At 40.8% G+C, this 25,076-nt stretch overlaps 3 protein-coding genes across 8 annotated transcripts in view; 2 read left to right on the top strand and 1 right to left on the bottom strand.

Moving 5' to 3' along the window:
• Positions 1-779: 779 nt before the first annotated feature.
• Mtif2 (mitochondrial translational initiation factor 2) lies at positions 780-19,098 on the top strand. 5 transcript variants are annotated; one of them, XM_085829051.1, is made up of 15 exons: positions 811-870; positions 1,059-1,241; positions 4,487-4,712; positions 5,139-5,250; positions 7,779-7,950; positions 8,388-8,548; positions 9,640-9,816; positions 11,089-11,228; positions 12,916-13,040; positions 14,315-14,519; positions 14,856-15,108; positions 15,578-15,718; positions 16,554-16,718; positions 17,867-18,007; positions 18,541-19,097. In XM_085829051.1, exons 3-15 carry the CDS (start codon positions 4,494-4,496, stop codon positions 18,711-18,713), a joined length of 2,184 nt encoding a protein of 727 aa, XP_085685177.1. In that variant the 5' UTR covers positions 811-870; positions 1,059-1,241; positions 4,487-4,493; the 3' UTR covers positions 18,714-19,097. The 5 variants fall into 5 exon arrangements, with proteins under 5 accessions (XP_085685178.1, XP_085685177.1, XP_029339915.1 ...); XM_085829052.1 differs by lacking the exon at positions 1,059-1,241 and having other exon boundaries at positions 780-870; XM_029484055.2 differs by lacking the exon at positions 1,059-1,241 and having other exon boundaries at positions 849-948; positions 18,541-19,098.
• A 457-nt stretch (positions 19,099-19,555) lies between these two features.
• On the bottom strand, positions 19,556-21,765 carry Rps27a (ribosomal protein S27a). Of its 2 annotated transcripts, XM_021176940.3 has the most exons (6): positions 21,683-21,765; positions 21,523-21,587; positions 21,052-21,106; positions 20,377-20,462; positions 19,997-20,128; positions 19,556-19,737 (listed from the first exon to the last, which is right to left on the bottom strand). In XM_021176940.3, the coding sequence occupies exons 2-6, from the start codon at positions 21,568-21,570 to the stop codon at positions 19,588-19,590; spliced, it is 471 nt and encodes a 156-aa protein (XP_021032599.1). In that variant the 5' UTR covers positions 21,571-21,587; positions 21,683-21,765; the 3' UTR covers positions 19,556-19,587. The 2 variants fall into 2 exon arrangements, with proteins under 2 accessions (XP_021032599.1, XP_085685181.1); XM_085829055.1 differs by having other exon boundaries at positions 21,523-21,694.
• A 188-nt stretch (positions 21,766-21,953) lies between these two features.
• Positions 21,954-25,076, top strand: part of Clhc1 (clathrin heavy chain linker domain containing 1) — a 29,395-nt gene continuing 26,272 nt past the window's right edge. Inside the window, exon 1 of the mRNA XM_021176939.2 lies at positions 21,954-21,976. The gene's annotated coding sequence lies outside the window, so the exon portion shown is untranslated. The remainder of the gene's footprint in view (positions 21,977-25,076) is intronic.

The raw sequence follows: 25,076 nt of genomic DNA, 5'->3' as shown, positions 1-25,076 counted from the left end.
AGGGACCTGAGTTTAGGGTAGAAAATGAGAGATAATGGTAAAGCGTGCTTTGGGATAAGAAACTTTTCAAGCCGGGCATGGTGGCGCACACCTTTAATCCCAGCACTTGGGAGGCAGAGGCAGGCGGATTTCTGAGTTCGAGGCCAGCCTGGTCTACAGAGTGAGTTCCAGGACACCTAAGGCTATACAGAGAAACCCTGTCTCGAAAAAAAAAAAAAAAGAAAGAAAGAAAAACTTTTCTATGCCATTCCCTTAATCTGTGGTAGTGCTAGATGTAAACGAGTTACCCTCAACGAGATGATGATGGCTGTGGCCAAAGAGGAGACCGAAAAACTCCAAAGTGAAGAACAACGAAAATCATAACGAAAAACGTTTACATGAATCGTACTCTCAACAAGTCACTGAAACCTTCCCACGATCTTATGAAGTCGGTACCGTGATTCCACACAGCAGATAAAGTCAAGGCACAGCGTTGACAACACACCTCTAAGTTCACTCTGTGAACCGGCTGGGCCAGCAGCCGGAGAACCCTGGCTCCACTACCAACCCTGCCCACCCCGTTAGAGATCTCTAGGGCCACCTTGCGCCGCTTCCTTCCAGCTAGATACACGCAAGTTTGAAGAACATGTCCTTCCTGGAGAAGGGAGGGAGGGAACTGCAAAGCGCCCCGTCCCCACTGCAGGCCAGCAGCCGAAGCTGTAAGTTTCAGGACCAGCCATAGCCGGCCTCTACCAGCCACAGACAGCCCAGAATTCCATGGGGAAGCTGCTTCCGGCCGCACCGGAAGCACGACGGGGACCTCACGGAAGGGACGGACTGAGTGACCCACAATTCTCCTGGGTCCGGAGGGCGACCTCGCCTGGGAGTTGAGTGAGTTGGGTCTCTGCGCTAGGGTGGTCGCGAGTGCCAGTGTCACTTGCCGCGGCTTCGGAGTCCACGAGCGCTCAGGTGCGCTCCCCAGAGGCCCGCGTGGCAGCGGCGGTGTTTGCTTTTTCATAACGATTTTTTTTTTTTTTTTTTTTTTTTGCATTTCCAAATCCTCTTACTGGTCTATTCAGACATTTCCGTTAATGCAGCTACGCATTTGCAGCATTCGCACGCCCTCTCCGCTATGGGAATTGCCAGCCTGAGTTCTCGGTTGCCGCTAACCTTATGGCAGTAGGAATGACCCCTTCTTGAGTCCACTGTCCTCTGTAAAGTGAGAGGCGTTGGGATATTTAACAACCAAGATTTCTTCCCAGGTTTGAGATTTGGGTTATTTTTCTCATGTGTCTGATTTCTCGATTATATATCTCAGTGTTGGCTTGTCTCATAGAGTCTCGTTTCATTATTCTGTGCCCTTGTCAAATCTGCTTCACAGCTCATTTAAAAATGATTTAAGTAAGATGGGCATAGTAGTGCACATCTTTAATCCCAGCGCTCGGGAGGCAGAGGCAGGTGGATCTCCAAGTTCGAGTCCCTCTTGGTCTACATAGTGAGTTCCAGGACAGCCAAGGCTACATAGTGAGACCCTGTCTCAAAAAAAAGGTTTAAGGAATCCTTATGCTTTCTGAGCACTTCCTTTTACTCCCTTGCATGGTTAAAGCAATGTATTCTCTCTTTCTTCTCTGTCTTCCCTGCCCCTTCACTCCATTTCCCTCCTCCTCCTCTTTTTTCTTCTCTTTTCTTTTGCATTTTCTTTTGAAAGGTGGTTTTCCTGATATACCTAGCCTGGCCTTGAACTCCCTATGTAGCTAAGACTGAAGACTGGCTTTGAACTTGGCATCCTCCAGCCTTTGCCTAGAGTTGCCTGTGCCAGCAGGCCTGGCTTGAATTTCTAAATCTTAGTTCATTTATTTGGAATGAAGTCAGAATTTCTTTTGATCCTTTCTTTCTTGAATGAGTCTTTTAAGGTAAAATACTATTAAACACCCACAAAGCCTCAGAATTATCTATAAATGAGGGAGATGGTGGCTTGTGAATGTTTGTAACATTCATGTTGGTGAATCTTCAGAGAATGTAAGGCATCAGTGAGAAACAATACATTCATCATCTCACTTTTTCTTTGTAACCTTGTTATAGAAAGGCTACAAAGAAACACTTCTTTCTTTTTTCAGAACTCAGGAAAACGGGGCTCATAGGACAAGAGTGACTGGTCTGTAAGAGGTGTCAAGGCTTTTTGTCACTGCATCAGGTCCTTTCTCTACTACTTTACTGTGTCACTTTCAGCTCTCAATTTTTTCCTTTTATTTGTATTTTTTGCTGTGTCTGTATGGTGTGTGTTATGTGTATATATGGGCAAATCATGTACATGTCATGGGCTACAGGGAGAGGTTTGAGAACAGTTTTGGGGAGTTGAACCTTTCCTTCCATCTTTTTCATGGATTCTGGAGATTGAACCCAGGTTGTCAAGCTTAAAAACACTTTTTCCTGATGAGCCTTCTCATAGACTGTGTGGTGTATTTTCATTTTTTTATTTGTTTGTTTGTTTGTTTTTGAAACAAAGTCCATGTAGCTTAGGTTGGCCCCAAACTTACTATGTAGCCAAAGTTGGCCTTGTACTTCTGACCTTCATTCCTCCACTTCCCAGATGGTAGGATTACAGTCACCTACACCATACTTGGCTGTCGTTTATTTCCTTTAAAAACAAATCAGCTAGGTGGTAGTGGCACACCTATAATGCCAGCATTCTGAAGGCAGAAGCAGGCAAATCTCTGAGTTTGAGGCCCACTTGGTTCTAGAACTGATAGAACTACACAGAGAAACCCTGTCTCAAAAAAAGAAAGAAAGAAAGAAAGAAAGAAAGAAAGAAAGAAAGAAAGAAAGAAAGGAAGGAAGGAAGGAAGGAAGGAAGGAAGGAAGGAAGGAAGGAAGGAAGAAAGGAAGAAAGAAAGAAAGAAAGAAAGAAAGAAAGAAAGAAAGAAAGAAAGAAAGAAAGAAAGAAAGAAAGAAAGAAAGAAAGAAAGAAAAAAGAAACCAAAAACACTGCTGGCAAGGCCTGGTGACATGGGTCTCATGCCAGAACCTAGGAGGTGGAAGCAACGGGATCATGAGCTCCGGGCCAGTGTAACAACACAGTGATGTCATGTCTCAACGCAAGCAGTTGAGCATATTACTGTGTCAGTACCATAAATACATGTGAGGAGGATGGATTGGCATGTTCCATTGAAGCTTTAGCTTTATTGCTAATGCTGTTACCCTCTAATACAATTCCTCATGTTGTGATGATGCCCAATCATAAAATTATTTTGTTGCTATTTCATAAGTATAATTTTGCTACGGTTATGAGTTGTAAAACATCTGATATTCAGGATATTTGCTATGCAACCCCCAAAAGGGTTGTAACCCACAGGTTGACAATAGCTGCCCTATATGATTAAGGTAGGGCTAGAGAGATGGCTTATCAGTTAAGACTGACTGCTCTTCCAGAGGTCCTGAGTTCAATTTCTAGCAACCACATGGTAACTCACAACCATCTGTAATGGGATCCGATGCCCTCTTCTGGTGTGTCTGAAGACAGCAAGAGTACTCATGTAAAATAAACAAGTAAATACATTTTAAAAAAATGATTAAGGTAAATTCAGTGCAATACTCCATAATGTTTATTCTTTTTAACATTCAAGAGCTTAATGTTATAAAACAGCAATGTATCCTCTAATGAAATTTTTAAAAACACAATGTAGGGGGATAAAGAGTCAGCTCAGCAGTTAAGAGTACTGGCTGCTCTTCCAGGAGACCCACCCGGTGGCTGACAGCCATCTGTAACTCCAGTCCAGGGTCTGATGCTTCTTTTGGCTTTTAGGAGCATTCCACCCACATGATACACAGACGTGTACAAGCAAACACCCGTAAACACAAAATAAGAATCAATCTTAAAAAACAGTGCAACTTCACTCATATAAACAAATATTAAGTATAGATAAAAGGCTTAAAATGAACATGAGAATAAGTGTGTGTGTGTGCGTGTGTGTGTGTGTGTGTATGTGTGTGTATGTGTGTGTGTGTGTGTATGTGTGTGTTCATGCGTACTAGGAATCAAACCCAGATTCGTGTGCCTGCTAGGCAAGTATTCTGATTCACAAGCCCCTGAAAAATAATAATAACAAATAGCCATTTATTGTTTTTAGATAGTGTCTTATATTGCCAAAGTAGGCCACAAACGCTGTTCGCTGCCATGTGCATGCTAGGATTACATGTGTGCCATATTCAAGCAGTATTGTGCATGCAAGGCAAATGCTCTGCCAAGTGGGCTAAGTTCTTGCCCCTATAATTGTTTCTTGTGGCCTATCAGTCTTAGTATAGTAACAACAAGAGCATAGTAATAGCTGTTGTCAGAATAGCACTTGGTATAACATCTCGTCTCTGACTAGACCATGAGTTCTTTCAGGACAAAAACCCAGCTTTATTTGTGTGATCTATCTGCATGTAGTAAATATTCAGTTGGTATTCATTAATTTGATGTAAATATTAACCAGAAATTTATTTTTAAATTGTTTTTTTTTTCTAGGAGAAATATGAACCAGAAGCTACTGAAGTTGGAAAACTTGCTACGGTTTCATACTGTTTGTAGGCAGTTGCACAACCCAAGTCAAAGAAGACTCTCAGCATGGTGTAAACATGGGTTTGCACCAGCTTCCCCAGTGTGGAGAGATCTGCTGGGTGCCCGGTCCTGGCAGACAGACATGCTCATTGGTTCAGCTTTGCATCAGCACAGACTTCTTGTAACAAAGAAGGTTGTTGCAGATTTATAGCTCCCACATTCCTTAATCTGAAGTCCAAGTTTATAGAACTATGTAGAGAAAACTTCTTTGAGTATTTTGTCCTTTACAGAATACTGTGTAAGCCTGTGGTATACACATATCTGTGTGAGAACAGCAAGTTTTATGGTTATTGTTTTCTAGTTGAAGAACTTAGAAGAGAGTTTGCTGATAGGAATAGCCATAATTGTGGTACATATTACAAAATGACCTAATTTGTTTCCTAAATTGTTCTTCCTTCAACCAGGAGTTGAGACTCACACCTTTAGTCCCAGCGCTGGGGAGGTAGAAGCAGGCAAATTTCTGAGTTCAAGGCCAGGCCAGCCAGGGTTACATGGAGAAACCCTGCTCGGGGTATATTTTTTCCTTCCTTCTCACTTATATGTTCTGTCCTTTTAATAGGAAAAAAGACCACCAAGATCTCAATTGTCTCCAGTAAAAACTAAAAAAGAGGTAGAAGTATGGGTTGGAATGACTGTTGAAGATCTAGCCAGTGCCATGGCAAAAGATATAGGTGAGCCTGATTAGTTCACAAGGAAAAACCCTGGGTCTTTAAAAGCTTAGGATTTTACTTGAAGTGAAAACATTAACCCATTCTAGGTAAGCTGGGCTATGTTTCAAATGTTAAATTATACTGATTTTTTTCATTTTAGAAATGACAAGCTCTAATTATTTCTTGACTCATTGCCAAGTGTAACTCTCTATGCTCTTTTAGTGAATATGTAGGAGTTTCTGTGTGGCACACACCTTTAATCCAAGCACTTGGGAGGCTTTAAATTTGAGGCCAGCCTGATCTTCATAGAGAGGTCTGGGCCAGCTAGCTCTCATACCATGAGACCCTTCCACAAAAATAAATAAATGAATAAAATAAAACCCTGGGTCTTGCAGAGGACACAGGTTTGGTTCTCAGCACTCACATAGTAGCTTTCAACCATTGTAACTCCAGTTCCAAGGAGTTACAATGCCTACTTCTAACCTCTGTGGGTATCAGACATACGTGGAGGCAAAACACCCACAAACATGAAATACAATTCAAATAAATAAAATTTAAATTCATAGCCAGGTGTGGTGACACACACCTTTAGTTCCAGCACAAAAGCCCGCACCTCTCTGTGAGGCCAGCCTGATGTCCAGAGTGAGCTCCACGACAGGCCCTCTCTCAAAGAGAACACTACATTCATAAAATTTCTGAACTGTTACTATAAATCCAGACTCTTTGATTTTTTTTTAAGACTGGGGATATTTTTACCAGTTTTTGTTTTCTTAAGATTTATTTTATGTGTATTTTATTTATATTTTGCCTGCCCGCTTGTCTTTGTACCACACACATGCTGAGTACCAAAGGAAGCCAGAAAAGGGTATAGGATTCCCTGGAACGGGAGTTATAGCAGTTACAGGTTGTCTGGAGGGTGCTGGTAATCAAACCTGGGTCCTCTGGAAGAATGCTCTTAACCACTGAGGTCTCTCTAGAACCTCATTTCCTTCTCTTTTTCTATAATTTTCTGATTTATTTTTGTCACTAATTTGAGAAATTGTTTAAGACCAGCAGAAATATATTTGTGGAGCCTTTCTTTTTTTTTTTTTTTTCTTTTTGGTTTTTCGAGACAGGGTTTCTCTGTATAGCCCTGGCTGTCCTGGAACTCACTTTGTAGACCAGGCTGGCCTCGAACTCAGAAATCCGCCTGCCTCTGCCTCCCGAGTGCTGGGATTAAAGGCGTGCGCCACCACGCCCGGCTAAAAATTATGCATTTTAAAGAATTTTGTTACAACTCCCTCCCTTTTCCCCTCCCTTCCTTCCTCTTCCCTTTCTCCCTCTGTTCCTCCCTCCTTCCTTCCCTGTTTCCCTCCCTTCTTCCTTTTTTCTAGCATTACAGATTGAACTCAGGGTCCTATGCATATTAGGACACAATTTTTTAAAAATTAAATCATGGGCTAGAGAGATGGCTCAGCGGTTAAAAAGCACTGACTGCTCTTCTGGAGGTCCTGAGTTCAAATCCCAGCAACCACATGGTGGCTCACAACCATCCGTAATGAGATCTGGCACTCTCTTCTGGAGTGTTCGGAGACAGCTACAGTGTACTTACATATAATAAATAAATAAATCTTTTTTATAAAAAATTAAATCACAAGGCAACTGTGCTGGCACATGCATGTTATTTCAGCAACTCAGGAAGTTGAATTGGAAAGATTAGGAATTCAACACCCACTTACATGAACTCTGGACTCTATAAATAATAAATAGAAAAATAGATAAATCATAAAATCACAGAGATAGTTAAGACTCATGAAAACTTTTCAAAATTGTTTTATTGCACTTATATATTTATTGTGTGTTAATGTCCACATGTATGTGCACTCTAGGTCTAATGCCTAGTAATTTCCTTTCACTGTTTGTGATTTTCACTGCCTTTCGGTTATTGATACCTATCATCTTTGTCTAGTAGAACGACAACCCAGTGGTGTTCTAGTATACAGCTCCCCATCTCATCCACTGCACCCCTGGTGATGTTTTGAAGGATTCTACAAAGGCAACTGGAAAGTGCTTTAAATTTCTTTATTGATTTTAATTGACAACTTCCCTGTTTACCAGAACACTACTGAAGTTAATGATCTTTGCTCATTGCTCTACTTTTGCTTTGTTCTTGAGAAAAGTCTTACTGTGTTTCGAAACACAGCTACATATTTCATCACCACCACAGATGGGTTTATTTTTACAGACTAAAACAAAACAAAACACATTCTTAAGTGATTTATTTCTATTATTTTACTTTTTTTTTAAACGTGCATGGGTATTTTGCCCACATGTGTGTCTGCATACCACAAGTGTGCCTGGTGTCTACAGAGGCTAGAAGATGTCATTGAATCCTCCGGAACTGGATAGTTGTAGATAGTTATAAGCCACCATGTGGGTTCTGGGAATTGAACCTCGGGCCTCTCCAACAGTAGCCAGTGCTCTTAACCGCTGAACCATCTCTCCAATACCAAGAACTCACTTTAAACCTTTAAATGTATGATTATAAAAGACTGCTTTATCTCAACCAGATTGTGTATACGAAGCTTTATTGAACACTGCCATTGACGTAGATTCATTAGAAGCAAACTCACATTTAGACGAAGTCTGGATCAAAGAAGTTATAAAGAAGGCAGGAATGAAGCTGAAATGGAGCAAATTAAAACAGGAGAGAATTAGAGAAAATAAAGATGCTGTGAGAAGGTAAAATTTAGCACCTATTAGCTAACACTTAACCATGTGGTTTTACTCAGTGTCTTATGGGAAGATTTGCTTAGAAATTTTGTTTGTAGTTAAAATGGATTGTGACTATAACATAAGCATTTATTAAAAGCACTGGAAAGTATATTCAGCTTTTTATGAAACTATGTGAATTTTCATAGCTTACAGGGTGTATATATTAGTCTGAATTTTAAATTTTGATTCAGCTCCACCCACTAATATGAAGATGCCAACTTCATAACAAATAGAGAGTCGCTGGCTAATCTACTAGGTTATTCTGTGTAAAAAGGGTAGAAATGGTTATGTCTAATCAAACCTGTTGTATTTTGTTATCAATGATTGCTTGTAGTGATAGCCGTGAACCTATCACTATCATTTCTGATATCTAAGAAATGAAACTCCTTTGCTATTAACTGTAGGCCTGGGACAGATCCAGCTTTATTAAAACCAAGGTCCCCAGTTGTTACTATAATGGGTCATGTTGATCATGGGAAAACGACCTTACTTGACAAACTTCGAGAAACTCAAGTTGCAGCGATGGAAGTCGGAGGCATCACTCAACACATTGGTGCTTTTCTTGGTATGAACACAAACACTGGTGTTCGTGGAAACGATGCTTGTTTTCTTTAATTAAATGTCATGCTGTGAAATAAACAGACTCAAACTAAAGAGACTGCTTAAAGCCACTGGAATGATCATGTGTAGAGCAGGCAGCTAAATGTTGTCTTAGACTTTCTGTAAAAACAGTTATTTTACTGATTTTGGTTTAATGAGCCTAACTTCTTTAATTCCCCTGGCACCTGGCTGGGTGGTGAGCACTTTACGTCCTTTCTCTTTTATCTTCACAACATCATGAGATAGGTATTATTATTTATTTCTTTTAAGATCTGTAAGAAGTGGGACTTCTTCAGGCTCTGTAACTTCTCCAAAGTACACAGCTGGTAAATAGCAAAGCTAAAATTTAAAACCTGTTAATATTGGGCTTAAATTTGGAGCTGCCAGCTATATACCAAAGTTGCCTTTTTGTGGCTTGAGATAGCTGCTGTACATAGCTGCAGTTGGGTGATGTACAAGTGATCACCTTACAACTATTTATGGATTCTCTCTCCAGAATGGTAATCAGTTGGTACATTTATCAAAGTTGCTTTATTCTAGAAATACAAAGAATTTTAGCATTAAATTAGTACATGAAAAGAAAGTATTTTATGATTTCTCTAGGAAATTTCAGACTGTGTTCTTCTGGTTAAAATTAGTGGAAGCAATAAAATTAAATTATTGAGCTGGGCATGGTAGCACACACCTTCAGTCTCAATACTTCCATAAGTTCAAGACCAGCCTCATCTACATATCGAGCTCCAGGCTAGCCAAGGTTACATAGAAAGACCCTGTCTCAAAAACAATAACAGCCAGTCGTGATGGCGCATACCTTTAATCCCAGCACTTGGGAGGCAGAGGCAGGCAAATTTCTGAGTTGGAGGCCAGTCTGGTCTACAGAGTGAGTTCCAGGACAGCTAGGGCTACACGGAGAAACCCTGTCTTGAAAAACCAAAACAAACCAAAAAAACAGTAACAAAAAACCCACACACATACTATGTTTAATGATGTCAAATATTCCTTTGTGTTAAAAAGTAAACTGGAATAATTAGTATTCTTGCATCTCTGTTTCCACAGTCTCTCTGCCTTCTGGAGAAAAGATAACCTTTCTTGATACTCCTGGACATGCTGCCTTCTCAGCAATGAGAGCCAGAGGAGCTCAGGTCACCGACATTGTTGTGTTGGTTGTAGCTGCAGATGATGGAGTAATGAAACAAACTGTGGAATCCATTCAGCATGCAAAAGATGCAGAAGGTATGGAAGGGTCTGTGCTGAACTCATGAAGTAGGAAGTGTCTTCTTTTTTTTTTCTTTTTAAGGGCTTACTACAGAGATTTTACTGGGCATAATGGTGCATGTCATTGCAGAGGCAGAGGCAGGTGGAACTGTTAGAGGCCAGCCTGGTCTATAAAGTGAGTTATAAAACAACCAAGGTTACACAGAGAAACCCTGTCTCTCTCTCTCTTTTTTTTTTTAAGATATATTTATTTATTTTATGTATATGAGTACACTGTAGCTTCAGACACGCCAGAAGAGGGCATCAGATTCCATTCCAGATGGTTGTGAGTCACCATGTGTTTGCTGGGAATTGAACTCAGGACCTCTGGAAGAGCAGTCAGTCAGTGCTCTTAACCTTTGAGCCATCTCTCCAGCCCACAGAAAAACCCTGTCTTAAAATGAAACATACAAAGCAGAATTGTAATTCTGGGAACAAGGGAGATGTCTCATCAGTTATGCTACTCTACCAGACAACCTGCTTTTTGTTTTACTGCTAAATAAGCTCACTGCTTTCTAGTTCTTTCTGAACTCCGGATAACTAGTTTTACTTAGCTGTTCAGGCTCAAGCTCCTCTCTAGGCTGACTGATTCAATCTGATTTCTCTCAGTTTCTTAACTGAATTCCTCTATTTGGCCTCAAACTAATTCTAGCAATCTATTCTAATCTTTTGGCTCCTTCTCATTCTCTGCTTGCTGTCTTCACCTGTGTCTAGCTTGTTCTCTCTTCAACCTGTCTCTGTATAACTGTCTCAGTAAAACTGCCTTCTCTCTCTCTGCACTGCTCTTACATAGCTTCTCTTTCCACTCTCTCCTTATCAGAGTTGGGCATATCCTATTTTGTCAAATCATTCTCTGATTTATCACTTTGTCTACCACTCAATTAGATATTACATTCAAGCATAGATGTTTCCTTCTACAAACTAACTTTACCTTCATTGTTTAGGATTAAAGATGTGTGCTAAGGGCTGAGCCACACCACAATTAGAAACTGTTTTTTGTTTTCTTGGGGTTTTTTTTGTTTTGTTTTGTTTTTTCTGTATTTAACACAATTTCAGGGTTCACAGTGTGATCAAATACCCTGCAACACAACAGAGTCTGGTAATGTAAGTCTAAAGTGGGTCTTTTCAGCCTTGATTAATTATATGAATCCATTGGATGAAGAGAAAACCAGAGCAGGTTGGTATTTCTCACAGCGAATGTCTGGAATTGAATGAGTTTCCGTTTGCACTTCTCATTACTTTCTCTTCTAGTTCCTATTATCCTTGCAATCAATAAGTGCGACAAGACAGATGCTGATCCTGAAAAGGTGAAAAAAGAGCTCCTGGCTTACGATGTGGTGTGTGAAGAGTATGGTGGTGATGTTCAAGCAGTGCATGTCTCTGCACTTACGGTAAGTTCCAGCATCTCAGGACATCACGCACAGTGCTTCATCCATAAGGACACCTTTTGGGGTTTTTTGTTGTTGTTGTTTTTGAGACAAGGTCTCTCTATGTAGTCCTAGCTGTCCTGGAACACACAGCATTCCCTTTGCCTCTGCCTCCCAAGTGCTGGAGTTAAAGCCATGTTCCACCTCGACTGACTACTTTTATTTTGAGGCAGTCTCAAACTACCTATGGCCCAAGTGTTAGAATTACATGAGTGTCTATCCACACTTGGTTTACACAGTGTTGGGGATCAAACCTCGACTTCATGCATGCTAGGTTACCAACTCAGCTGCATCACTAGCCCCTTTTAATGTTTTGAGATAAAAAAAAAATTGTTTTAAGTGATGGGGCGATGGCTCCATTGGTAAGGTGCCTACCAAAGAAGCTGAGGACCTGACTTCTGACCCACACCCGCGTGGTAGCTGTACACAGCACACATCAGTAACTGTAGCACAAGGGAGACAAGTATATGCCTGTAGCTTTCTGGCCAACCAGCCTAGCCAATCAGTGAGCTCTGGGCCCAGTAAGAGTCCCTATCTAAAAAAATAAGGTAGAAGTGTAGAAAAGATGGTTTAACTGTTAATACCATTTTTACTTTTGCTGAGAACCCAGCACCCACATGACATCTCACAACTTGCTATATAACTCTAGTTTCAGAGGGTGTCATGCCCTCCTTTGGCCTCCCTGGGCACACATGGTACACATACATACATGCAAGAAAAATAGTCATATATAGGAAAATAAACCTAGCTGGGTTTGTTACACACACTTTTAATACCAGCACTTGGGAGGCAGAGGCAGGAGGGCCTCTATGATTTTGAGGCCAGCCTGTTCCACAGAGTGAGTTCCAGGACAGCCAGCACTACAGAGAAACCAAGTCTCAAAAAACAAACAAACAAACAAACAAACCAGCCAGATGTGGAGAGACGGTGGTTAAGAATACTTGCTGTTCTTTCAGAGGATCTGGGTCTCATTCCCAGTATCCACATGATGGCTCACAACTGGCAGGATCCCATTCTTTTTTTTCTTTCTTTTTTTTAAGGATATTCTTTTTTTTTTTTTTTTCTTCATTTATTTATTTTATGCATGTGAGTACACTGTAGCTGTCTTCAGACACACCAGAAGAGGGCGCCAGATCTCGTTACGGATGGTTGTAAGCCACCATGTGGTTGCTGGGAATTGAACTCAAGACCTCAGGAAGAGCAGTCAGTGCTCTTAACCACTGAGCCATCTCTCCAGCCCCAGTATCCCATCCTTTCTTTGGCCTATGCAGCACCAGGACTGCACTTGGTGCATATACTTATATGCTTGCAAATACTAATGCACATAAAATAAAATGAATTAATCTTCTTTTTAATAGAAAAAGAAAGAAAACCACAATTGTGGAAGCAGATAGAGGAGACACAGCTAACTGAATGGAACATGTGCTTATCAAAGTCTAGTAGCTGCCTGTTAAAATTGTTCCTGTAAATATTTGTCCTCAGGTCAGGTTTTCTTGCTAAAGGCTTGCTGCTCCTTTTCATTTTGTAAAATTGGTCATTTCATGACTTTAGTTCTTAAGAGAAAACTGTAGCTGACCTAAGATTTATTTGGTCTTTTACCCTGAGATTTAGCAATATCATTTACTGATAATGTATTACTCTGTTGTTAAAGGGCGATAACCTGATGGCTTTGGCAGAAGCAACAATTGCTCTCGCAGAAATCTTGGAACTGAAAGCAGATCCCACCGGTCCAGTGGAAGGAACAGTAATAGAGTCTTTCACAGACAAAGGAAGAGGGTAGGATTGTACTAAAATGATTATTATTCTGTTTACTTTTGTGATTTGCTTGTATAGTTTTACTGCATACTCTTAATTTCTTAATTTTTTTAAGTGTGTTTTCCAAGTATTTCATTACACTAATACACTAAATAAAAAAATAAAATTGTTGTCAGGAGACCAGCCACATCAACTGTCTATATAAATCTAGTCACATTTTCATGGCTAAAGTAGTTAAATTGATTGGTTTTCCACCCACCACTGGCCCACATATTTGCATTTATAGGTAGAATAACAATGAAGTAAAATACCAGCTGTTGCATTTTAGTTTCTGATTCTTTGGCTTAACCCAGAAGGGTCTTTGTAATGACATGCTCTTCTTGACTATTCTGACCAGAAGCACAAGAGATTTTCTCATCCTTCCTATGCTGTTAAGAGCTATGAACAATTGCATAACCCATATGTAGAATGGGTTCAAAAGCAGGATAGGATTGAGCCAGAACAAACTGCCTGTGTCATTTTCCCCTTTAGATACTTAGTGCAGTCACATAGGACTTGTCCATTCGTGATCACCTTGCTTCAGTTAGCAGAGACAGGTTTCCCAAGAGTGTTCACCCAATTTTTCCTCTGTTGAAAGACCTGGGGCTGCTTCTATGTCTGTTTTTCTTCTACTCCTGGGCTGTTGTGAAGAATCCTTTGTTTTTATTTTGGTTTATGTCATGATGAGGACAAGCCTAAGACCTGGCCCCGTGTGGTTGCATACTTATGTAATCCCAACATTTTGAAGGTTGAGGGTGGAAGAGTCAAGGCCAGGCTGGATTAAGAGACTGTCTCAAGAAACCACACTGAGGGGATGGAGAGATGAATCAGCAGTTAAGAGCAGAGGATCTAGATTTAGTTCCCTGCATCTTTATGGTGCCTCACAGACTTCTGTAACTCCAATTCCAGGGGATCTGATGCCTTCTGAGAGCACCAGGCAAGCATATGGTGGACATATATACATACAAGTGAAACACTCAAGACACATAAATCTTAAACCACACTGAAAAAAATTAAAAAGCTATGATTTCCCATGTTAAGCAAGTATAATATGATAAATCCTTGGCTAAGTAAATGTCTTTGTATTTGAATTTGAAAATTTGAGAATTTGAAAGGGAACTTAATCCTGTATGTTCATAGGTGTATGTATATGTTTGTGTGCACATGCTTCATAAAGCTATTTTTGTTCTATTTAGGAAAGTACAATTGTGTCCTGATTAAGCTTTAAGAATACTTACTGTTTATATTCATTTTAGTCCTGTTACAACAGCTATAATTCAAAGAGGAACTCTGAGAAAAGGCTCAATTCTAGTTGCTGGGAAGAGTTGGGCAAAAGTTCGACTAATGTTTGATGAAAATGGAAAAATACTTAATGAAGCCTATCCCAGCATGCCAGTGGGAATCATAGGCTGGAGAGACCTCCCTTCTGCAGGAGATGAAATTCTTGAAGTAGAATCTGAGGTATTCAAGCCTAATTCCCTAATGTTAGATATTATATGATGGCTTTATGTACCAGTCTTTAATATTTAATGTTAAATAAGAATGCTGATATTGAAATAATTATAGTTTGTAAGTGACTGTGAAGAGAACAGTATATCATTTCAGAAACTGTAGTATTGTATTTGTCAGATAAAGTTTTAAAACTGTTTCAATTCTATTTAAAATTCCTAGAATTATAAAAATTAGTGGTTTCGTACATGAAACTAAGCTGATTTCATAATAGGGAAAATAGAAAGCTTTTAACCTAGCAGACACTGGTGTCTGTTTCATTAAATCATGCCAGTTTTTCCTATAAAGCCAAGGGCCCGTGAAGTTATTGAATGGAGAAAGTCTGAGCAAAAAGAAGAAAAAGGCAAAGATGACCTGAAAATAATGGAAGAAAAGCGAAAGGAGCACCAAGAAGCCCATCGGAAAGCCCGTGAGAAGTATGGCAGTCTGCACTGGAGAGAGAGATCCTATATAAAGTACCTTGAAAGAAAAGAACAGAGACCCTTAAAGCCCAAAGAAAAGGTAGAAAGGCAATCAAATGTACTTCCTATAATTATTAAAGGTAACTTTTTGAAAGTTTTACAACTATTTAAATGTTTTTTAATTCTCATAATTCATATAGGATCCCTCTCCTATAGTTTTATTTAGGGGTGAGGGGTGAGGAGTTACAGTCTTGCTCTCTAAGCCCAAACTAGCCTGGGCTTGCTCTAGAAGCCAGGCTGACCTTTTCGGCTGCCTAGCTTATAAATGTCCAGGTTACAGATGTGCACTGCCCCAGTAAATCCTTAATTAAAGAAGGAACTAGTTTGGTGGTTTGGTGTTCAAAAAATCTTTTTCTGAGCAAGCAGATTGCATTGCTTTCATTGCAAATGTATCTTTATTTGTATTTTATCTGTAAGTTCTTATAATGCTAAAGTTAAATAAGTGATTCTAGTGATGAAGCCATTCCTGTCTTAGCTTTAAAACAAACTGTCATTTTACATATCTGCCTTTTACAACCAATACATTTGAAACTCTTGCTGCACTTGTAGGTGACGTTGATGGGTCTGTGGAGGCCATCTTGAACCTTCTGGATACCTATGATGCTTCCCACGAATGTGAACTAGAATTAGTACATTTTGGATTGGGTGACATCAGTGAAAATGATGTTAACTTTGCTGAGACATTTGATGGTAAAGATTCTGTTGGCTGTATGTTAAACTGTGTTCTTTAGATCATATTTTACATGTTTTACCTGTTTTGTGTTTGGCTGATCATTGGCCAGCATTCTGCCCTGTGCAGGAATAATCATAGATAATCCATCTGTCATACCCACTGCAAACTTGGGAACTATTGCAAGACCAAGCAGTGTTCCTTGATTTTTTTTTTTTTAAAGCATTATTGCTATGGTCAAAGGGTGCGATTCCAGATACCTTTCTTCATCTGTTAGCAGTCTGTTTAGTACTTTATACCACCTTGTAATGCCAGTTCCAGGACAGTTGACTCTCCCTTCTAACCAACTCTGGCACCAGACATGCATACACATTATACATGTCAGCAAAACATTCAAAATAAATCTAAAAAAAAAAAAAATGGTTTTAAATCATGAAGAAAACATCTTTGTAAACTAGATGTAGTAATAATTTTAAATTTTACTAGTTTTCATGAAAGTCACAGAATTTCTCTATTGCTACGTAATTTACACAGAAGGAAATAAAAAACAAAAAACCACCACCAACAACAACAACAAAAAAGCCGGGCGTGGTGGCTCACACCTTTAATCCCAGCACTTGGGAGGCAGAGGCAGGCGGATTTCTGAGACCAGGCCAGCCTGGTCTACAAAGTGAGTTCCAGGACAGCCAGGTATACAGAGAAACCCTGTCTCGAAAAACCAAACAAACAAAAAAAACCAACAAAAAACAACAAGGAAGGAAATAAAACCATTTGGACTTGACTTTCTGCCTCAAAGCTAAGTAAGTGGCTGTACTGTAATACTTGTGTTAACAGAATCTTGTTTCTGCTTTCCAGGTGTTATTTATGGTTTTAATGTGGATGCAGGCAGTGCTATTCAGCAGTCAGCTGCACAAAAGGGAGTTAAGATTAAACTTCACAAAATCATCTACCATCTTATTGAAGATTTGCAGGAGGAACTAAGCAGCAGATTGCCCCACACACTGGAGGAGTACCCAATAGGTGAGTGCTGCTACTCTGCAACATTTGTACTATGGCACTGTAAACAGAACCAAAAAAAAGCAAAGCTTAGAGAAATAAATTCACTGTCCCAATACATAGTGTGTATTCTAGAAAAAAAATGACTCCCATGAGTGAGAATTCATGGTGACTTAAGTCCCATAAATGTTACCTTATGCCTAGAGGATACAAAAGCAAACACAGTGACTTAAGAAATTGGCTCTTGAAAGGACCCTGATATAGCTCTCTTGTGAGGCTATGCCAAGGCCTGGCAAACACAGAAGTGGATGCTCACAGTCAGCTATTGGATGGAACACAGGGCCCCCAATGGAGGAGCTAGAGAAGTACCCAAGGAGCTAAAGGGGTCGGCAACCCTATAGGTGGAACAACAATATGAACTAACCAGTACCCCCAGAGCTCGTGTCTCTAGCTGCATATGTATCAGAAGATGGCCTAGTCGGCCATCATTGGGAAGAGAGGCCCCTTGGTCTTGCAAACTCCCTCTGTAGACCAGGCTGGCCTCGGCGAAGTCAGAGATCCGCCTGCCACTGCCTCCCTAGTGCTGGGATCAAAGGCGTGTGCCACCACGCCCAGCTTGGAATAATTCTTGAATTTATTCTTTTGACCTTAACTTTGTTCTTTTATAAGATATGGTTTTGCAGCTTTTATTTAGGCTACTCTGACCTACCTGCTAAATATTATCACACTATACAAGAGTGTATTATGTTTTTGTTCCAAGAACAATCTGGGAAAGTCAATTGAGGTTTCCAGAAATAAGTGGGCACAACAGGTATCACTATTACACCCAGTCAGCAACACAAACTAGTGCTGCTCAACATATTTAAAAAAAAAAAAAACAAACCTGAAGTGACCTAGAATTCAGACTGCCTGTCTCCCAAGTGCTGGGAATAAATGCCTGGCAACAATAGGTTTTCAGAATAGATAAATAGAATCTTTTTCTGTATATGTACATGTGTGACCTGTGCCACTGGAGGTCAGAAGTGAATGCTAGATTCACTGGAACTGGGGTTTCAGATGCTCAGTAGCCACCATGTAGGTACTAAGAATCAAGCTGGGGTCCTCTGCAAGTCAAGTTACCTGTTGTATGTCTGTGTCTGCCTCCCAGCCATTATATCATTTTCTCCCTAAAGGTGAGGCTTCCATACTAGCTACCTTCACTGTAACAGAAGGGAAGAAAAAAATTCCTGTTGCTGGCTGCAGAGTTCAAAAGGGACAATTAGAAAGACAGAAGAAGTTTAAATTAATCCGAAACGGCCAAGTTATTTGGAAGGGTAAGCAATATCAAAATCCATTTCTAAATTGTGCAGCGCCCCCCTGTCTGTGTAGCCATCCTATGCTCTAACTGCTCCACCCCAATCAGTTCTGAAAACACCCCATAGTTTAAGTCTTATTTTTGCTCCCAACATTTAAGCTCTGTGTTGTTTTGTCCCCATAACGGAGGACTGAACCCAAGATCCCACACAATGCACACTAGTTAAGACTTGCCTGCCATCTTTGGACTTTTTTCCTGGGTACAACCTCAAAAATGATTTAGACTATCTTTAAAATGGGAGATTTCAAATGAAATCATTCTCCCAGAATTCGCTGGAAGGGTAGAGATGGAGCACAGCAGGTAAAGACACTTGCCACATAAGCCCCACAGCTTGTGTTTAATATCCCATGAAGGTAGTAACCAACCTGTAGAAGTCAGGTAGTCCTGACCTCTACAACTACCATGGCACATGGATCTTACATAATATATACAACTTTAGTAGGTAACTTGCTATTTGGTGAATATACTCACCATGACTTTTTTTCTTTTAAGGCTCATTAACCTCACTGAAACACCATAAAGATGACATTTCAGTTATAAAAACTGGTATGGACTGTGGTCTTAGTTTAGATGAAGAAAAAGTCGAATTCAAACCAGGAGATCAAGTCATTTGTTATGAAGAAAATAAAGTTCCAACTAAGACTTCCTGGGATCCAGGATTTTAAAAGCACACTAAAAATGGTAAATGGGCTGGAGAGATGGCTCAGCAGTTAAGAGCACTGACTGCTCTTCTGGAGGTCCTGAGTTCAAATCCCAGCAACCACATGGTGGTTCACAACCATCCGTAATGAGATCTGACACTCTTCTGGTGTGTCTGAAGACAGCTACAGTGTACTTACATATAATAATTCTTTTTAAAAAATGGTAAATGTTTCTAGCTACATATGTATCAAAAGATGGCCTAGTAGGCCATCACTGGAAAGAGGCCCATTGGACTTGCAAACTTTATATGCCCCGGGAACAGGAGAACGCCAGGGCCAAAAAGGGGGAGTGGGTGGGTATGGGGGACTTTTGGGATAGCATTGGAAATGTAAAGGAGGAAAATACCTAATAAAAAAAAAAAAAGAAAAAAAAATGGTAAATGTATTGTTTTTCCTTCAATTAAATACAGGGTCCTGCAATTAACTATGTACCACCATGCCTAGCTTGTATCTCTCATATAGAGGGAAAATTACCAATGAACACTGAAAACATTCAAGAGCTCATGCACATACCAATACAGTATATTTCCATATATTCCAAGCAGCTTTGACTTGGCACCTTCAACATATTTGTGAGACATACTATCATGTCTCTTAAAGCAAGATCAAAGGAATAAGGATGTAGCTTCTACTTCCAGGTCTACAGGATATTCCACAACCCCTTAAAAAGAATTCTGACCTTACTGCCTGCCAGGAAAATCAAAGTTTTATATTGGCTTAGACAGCTGCAGCTCATTGTCTCAGAAACAATGTCACACAGCCAAAGAAACATTGCTTAAATGTACAATAAAACACAATACTAAGTATGAGTTCCTTCTTTTTATTAGCACATACACAACTACTTGTCTTCTGGTTTGTTGAAGCAGTAAGTCAGACAACACTTGCCACAGTAGTGCCTGTCAAAGTGGCTTCCCATGAAAACTCCAGCACCACATTCATCAGAAGGACACTCTCGACGAAGTCGGCTAATTTTGCCATTTTCATCCACCTGAAAAATAAAAATTTACTGTAAGATGATTTCAAAAAATATATTCTGAAACCTGATTTAAGTGACTCAAGCTATTGATCTCACAGTACCAATTTTTAGTGCTTTAAGTCAGTTCTCCAAATTAAAAATCCTGTTTCCAATTATATATTCACTTAAATATCAAAGGGGAGTTCACTTTCACCTCCAAAAGTACTTCCAAAAGTTAATTGCTCAGATCTTATTCCAAGTGGAACCTATGTTTTGCTAACACTACACTTACCTTATAGTATTTCAGCACAGCCAACTTAACCTTCTTCCTCTTATGCTTGTTCTTCTTGGGGGTGGTGTACGACTTCTTCTTCCTTTTCTTAGCACCACCCCGAAGTCTCAACACCAGATGAAGGGTGGACTCCTGTTAGAAGATGAAACAGCAGCACTGTAGCATCAACAAGTTTAACTCCAGCCTGTCACCCCAGCACTAGGAATTAAGGAGACTCAGGAATCCAGTTCAAGTTGGCCCTGGGCTACAGGAGACTGTTCTCTACAAAAAGGGTCAACCCAGCACCGCATATTTTAAAATCATGGAACAGTTACAGTGCTCAGCAAGTGTTAGTGGATTCAGTATCTTCCCTATTTCTGCATGTTTTCCCTCAAACAAACCTTTTGAATGTTGTAGTCAGACAAAGTCCGGCCATCTTCCAGCTGCTTACCAGCAAAGATTAGTCTCTGCTGATCAGGAGGAATTCCTATTAGAGGAAAAAATACTGGGCTTAATACAACAAGGTACATGCCCCATTGTCGTGAATCAAATGATTGCTAAGAGTGGTCACAGACTTAGAAGCAACTTTTTCCAGAGTAAAAGCCCTGGAACTTTCTCTGTAACCAGACTGCCTCTGCCTCCTTAGTGTTGAGATTAAAGTGTGGACTGGGCCACTGCCCAGCCTGAGCATTTTATCGTCTTTGTGAATCAGTAAACAGTTCTAGTTTAACTTGTTAATAGTCACACATTTAAAAAAGTTATCTTGCAGAGTTTCCAGTTAACCTGATAGCCTGACACTACTGTCAGAAATATTTTACTTTCAAAAGCATCTAAATTTGTTAATCTCTTTTCTACCTTAAGAGCAAACGAGCCGGGCGTGGTGGCGCACGCCTTTAATCCCAGCACTCGGGAGGTTGAAGCAGGCAGATTTCTGAGTTCGAGGCCATCCTGATCTACAAAGTGAGTTCCAGGACAGCCAGGGCTACCCTGTCAGGAAAAAAAGAAGAAGAAAAAAAGAGCAAACGAGTCTAGGTCACACAAGCCAGAAATTTTTCTAGTGACAAAACTTTACTTGCCTTCCTTATCCTGGATCTTGGCCTTTACATTTTCTATAGTGTCCGAGGGTTCAACCTGCCAAGTTTTGATATATGTAGTTAATGTACGGTTACATAGTAAGTCATTAACTGCTAGCTTTATACAAAATGAGCAAGGAGGAGGTGAGCTACAGGTAATCAATTAAGATGACACCGCGCGCAAACTACCAAGAATGCTACAATCCAAATTAGTCCCCATACCAGGGCGAGCGTCGGCCGGGGAAGCACAGGAACGCGTCTGCCCGGAGAAAAGCGTCTCCCGCCACCTCCCCTACATTTCGCCACTCGGGATAGCAGGCGAAACCGTACCACACCGAAAACCAAACCTTGGTCTTGCTAAGCACCACAATCTCCTCAAAGCCAAGCTTCCAAACTCAAAACTCAGAAACCCGCTCTCAAACACTGAGGGCCTCAGTCAGGCCTTGGCTTCCTCAACGCCAAGGTGGTCCGTACCTCGAGCGTGATGGTTTTCCCCGTAAGGGTCTTCACAAAGATCTGCATCGTGGCGGCGGTTCCACCTGCATTCGAAAAGAGACGGATTAGATCCGACGACACCGGTGAGAGCGACGCGTAGGGCCACTAGCCAGAGCCGGGCCACAGAGCATACACTCACCCACGATGGCGGATCGGAAAGGAAGATCCGAGCGTGGCCGACCGGGTCTCCTGGCCGAAGGACCCGCCCCTTAGGCGGCCACACGCGTGCCTGCGCGCTGCCGCGGAATCGCGGCTGTCTAACGCAGTGCCAGACTTGCTCAGGCGCTCGGTTTCTTTACTCTCTTTTCTCGGTTTACCTCAGAATGGCCTCGAAATGGTCAACTAAAATGCCTCAAAAGGCTCTCTTATACAGCCGATGCGATTAAGAGGGGCTTTCCTTTAAAGGGGGCTTGTGGAACATAAGAAGAGAGAGGTAAAACAAGTCTATCTGGGAATTGTAGTTTTACACTGCTTTCTTCTTGCTAGAACTACTTGTCCCAGGATGCATTTCCACACTTCCGGGATCCCTGATTACACTGTCTAAGCTAGGGAGTGAGGGTTAGGAGAGAGTCAGGTGAGGACTCGGGGATGAGGCACAAGGATTTGCGCGTGGGTGGGGCCTCTCTGGAAATGCCCCGGAGGGAAGGCTTAAGGGCTAGAAAGGCATTTGGGGGCTGTAGTGTCTGTCACAATGAGCTAGCCACATCCAAGGTACAGTCGAAGTCTTTCTAAGTGCAGGTTTCTGCCCCTCCCGGTAGTCCCTTCCGCTACCCTTCATCGGATCGGAAGAAGCTTTTTGAGCCTCACGCGCCTCCCTAGTATGAAACGGTTAAATGTATTGGAATTTTCATCTTTCCAGGTTTTAAAAAACATACGATAAGAAAATCTGCAGAATGTTTAATTTCGACTATAAGTTTAAATGTGGAGAGTGTCCATCCTGGAGAAAATAGGAGCATGTGCCCTTGGAGAAACTTGAAGCTGTTCGAAGCTGGTGCCTTCTCTCAGTCCCTTCTCCACCTCACAAACCCAGTGCCCTTTCTAATGCACCCTCTCAATGTCTTTTCACCCTATCCGTAAGCGTAGGCGTGCTCCGTTTTCTTATAACGAGGATCCATAACTTCCTAATAATCTGTTTGCTCTTTCCTCATTTTAATATACTAGCTCTGCTGCCTCCAAAAGTACACATTTTGAAAAGTAAAAATGTAGGGCTGGGAGATGACACAGTAGGTAAATATTCGATATGCAAAACCCTGTGTTGGAACTCAAGCACCCACTTTAAAAAAGGTTGGTTTGCTTGGCGGAGTCTGTGACATGGTAGGCCAGCAGAGACAGGAGACTCCCTGGACCTCATTGGCCAGCAGGTTCAATGAGAGATGGGGGCCGTCGACCCTACACCCACACATGACATACATATTTCTTAAAATAAGATAGGGCTTCCAGATGGCTCCATTAGTAAAGAAAATTTCCATCTGATCTAGAGTTCCAACCTTGAGATTCAATTGGTGGAGAAAACCAACTCTAGCAAGTTGCCCTCAGACTTTCACAGCGCCCCCTACCTAACGAAGTGCAATAAAATTTTAAAAATAGAAGGTAGACTGATTAAGAAGACCCACACACACACTCAATATAATTTGATCCTCCTGTCTCCACACATGTACCCACACGAATGTGAACATAAACAGAAAAGCAAAAAGTGAGGTGTCATTCCACGTCATTCAAATATTTTACTTTGGGGTTAAAGGTTATCTGAGCATGTGTGGGACCCTAGAATTGATATCCAACACTACAGGAATAAAATGTGTTACCTCAGGTAGGAACAAGGGCATAACATAAGAAGATAGTTTTGTCAGAATAAAAGTCCCTAAAAGGACATTAATCAGACACCAAAGGAGGAACTTGGGTTTCTGCCACTACTACTCCGATGTGTGCCCCAGTGACTGTGCCCTTCCCCTGTCTTTTGACTATTTGCAATTACGTCATCTGTGTCTTACCAAATTGTAAGCTCCAAGGAGCCAAGACCTTATTTTACTTATTGCTGAATCTCTAGCAGTAAAATATTAAATAGACATCCAATAGTGATTGAACTAATGAGTAAAACAAATTGATTTTATATTTAAGAACACTTTAGGCCCGTGATATGGGTCCAAGAGCTAATGCACTTGCTGCCAAGCCTGCTGATCCAGTTGCTGGAACCTCCATGGAGGAGGAAGAGGAACGGACTTCCATAAATTATCCTCTGACCTCTATGTGTGTACCGTGACAAGCATGTACCCACACACAGACACTAAGTGATTTTTTTTTTTTTTTGTAAAATTGGCACTTTAAGCATACATTGCTTATGGCTTTGCTCGGACTACTTTATGTCCTCTTGTAAATTATGTCCTCTTGACTTTTTGTTATCCAACTCATCAAAATTATAGTGGTGTCTCCCTTATTTTTTTTTTTTATTTTTAGTTTATTTATTTATTTGAGACAGGACCTTACTATGTAGTCTTGGCTAGCCAGGATCTCACTATGTAGACCAACTTGGCCTTGAACCCACAGAGGATTGTGGGTTCCCTTGTTTCCCTCTCAAGTGATGGGATTAAAGACATGCACCACTATGGAGACTAGTGTCCTGATTCATGTCTGTGGTATTTGAAGCTCAATACATTAGTTTAGATAACTGGTTATATAGCTATATTGCCAACATATCATAAAGTTAACTGAAACACTTCTTCAACACATCATCATTTATAGTAGTAAAAGTTCAATGACTAATGGGGATGATTAAATAATTAATGGAATCTCATACCATGAAAAACTATGCAATACTATCATTAGAGCTCTTTAGAAAAAAATAAATAAACATTGTTTTTTGACACAGAATCTAACTGTGTAGCCCTAGCTGGTCTGGATTTTACTATGTAGACCAAATTGGCCTTGAACTCACAAAGATCCAACTGTTTCTGCCTCCCAAATGCTAAGATTAAAGATGTGTCCCACCACAGCAGTAGTTTAAAATTTTTCTTCTTTGATAGCTTCATATACTTAGTGAGTTTTCGTCTTTTTCTCTATCACCCTGTCTCATCCCGACTCCTCCTACTGAAACCCTTCTTTCCAACAAGGCCTGTGTCTGTGTGTGTGTGAGTGTGTGTGTCTGTGTGTGTGAGTGTGTGTGTGTCTGTGTGTGTGTGTGTGTGTGTGTGTGCATGGGCTTTGCCTGGGTTTATGTCTGGTGTATCACTTGCATGCCTGGTGCCAGTGGAAGCCAGAAGAAACCATCAGTTTGCTGGAACTGAAGTTACAGATGGTTGTAAGTCACTACGTAGGTGCTGGAATCAAATCCAGATTCAATAAAAAAACTAACCAGTGCTTTTAACTGGGACCGTCTCTCCAGCCCCAGAAGTCATGTTTTGTTGTTATTGGGATTGATTTGTTTATTTAAGCATGTGGTGTGTTTTTGTCATCTGGGAAGTGAAGGCAGGAAGGTGAGGTAGTCAAGGTCATTCTCTGCTACATAGGAAGTTAGGGTTGCCACAAAGCCCGTCTTC

Source organism: Mus caroli, unplaced genomic scaffold (genome assembly GCF_978045245.1).
Source record: "Mus caroli unplaced genomic scaffold, Mus_caroli_1 scaffold_13, whole genome shotgun sequence".
NCBI classification, from domain to species: Eukaryota; Metazoa; Chordata; class Mammalia; order Rodentia; family Muridae; genus Mus; species Mus caroli.
This window is presented reverse-complemented; position numbering and strand designations above follow the sequence as displayed.

Coding starts and splice junctions, on each gene's coding strand:
- Mtif2 (XM_029484055.2), top strand. CDS start 4,494: ATGAACCAGAAGCTACTGAAGTTGGAAAACTTGCTACGGTTTCATACT. Junction 11,229..12,915: donor TGCATGTCTCTGCACTTACG/GTAAGTTCCAGC, acceptor CTGTTGTTAAAG/GGCGATAACCTGATGGCTTT. Junction 15,109..15,577: donor ACTTCCTATAATTATTAAAG/GTAACTTTTTGA, acceptor CTGCACTTGTAG/GTGACGTTGATGGGTCTGTG.
- Rps27a (XM_021176940.3), bottom strand. CDS start 21,570: ATGCAGATCTTTGTGAAGACCCTTACGGGGAAAACCATCACGCTCGAG. Junction 21,107..21,522: donor GGAAAACCATCACGCTCGAG/GTACGGACCACC, acceptor AAAACTTGGCAG/GTTGAACCCTCGGACACTAT. Junction 20,129..20,376: donor CTGACTACAACATTCAAAAG/GTTTGTTTGAGG, acceptor ATCTTCTAACAG/GAGTCCACCCTTCATCTGGT.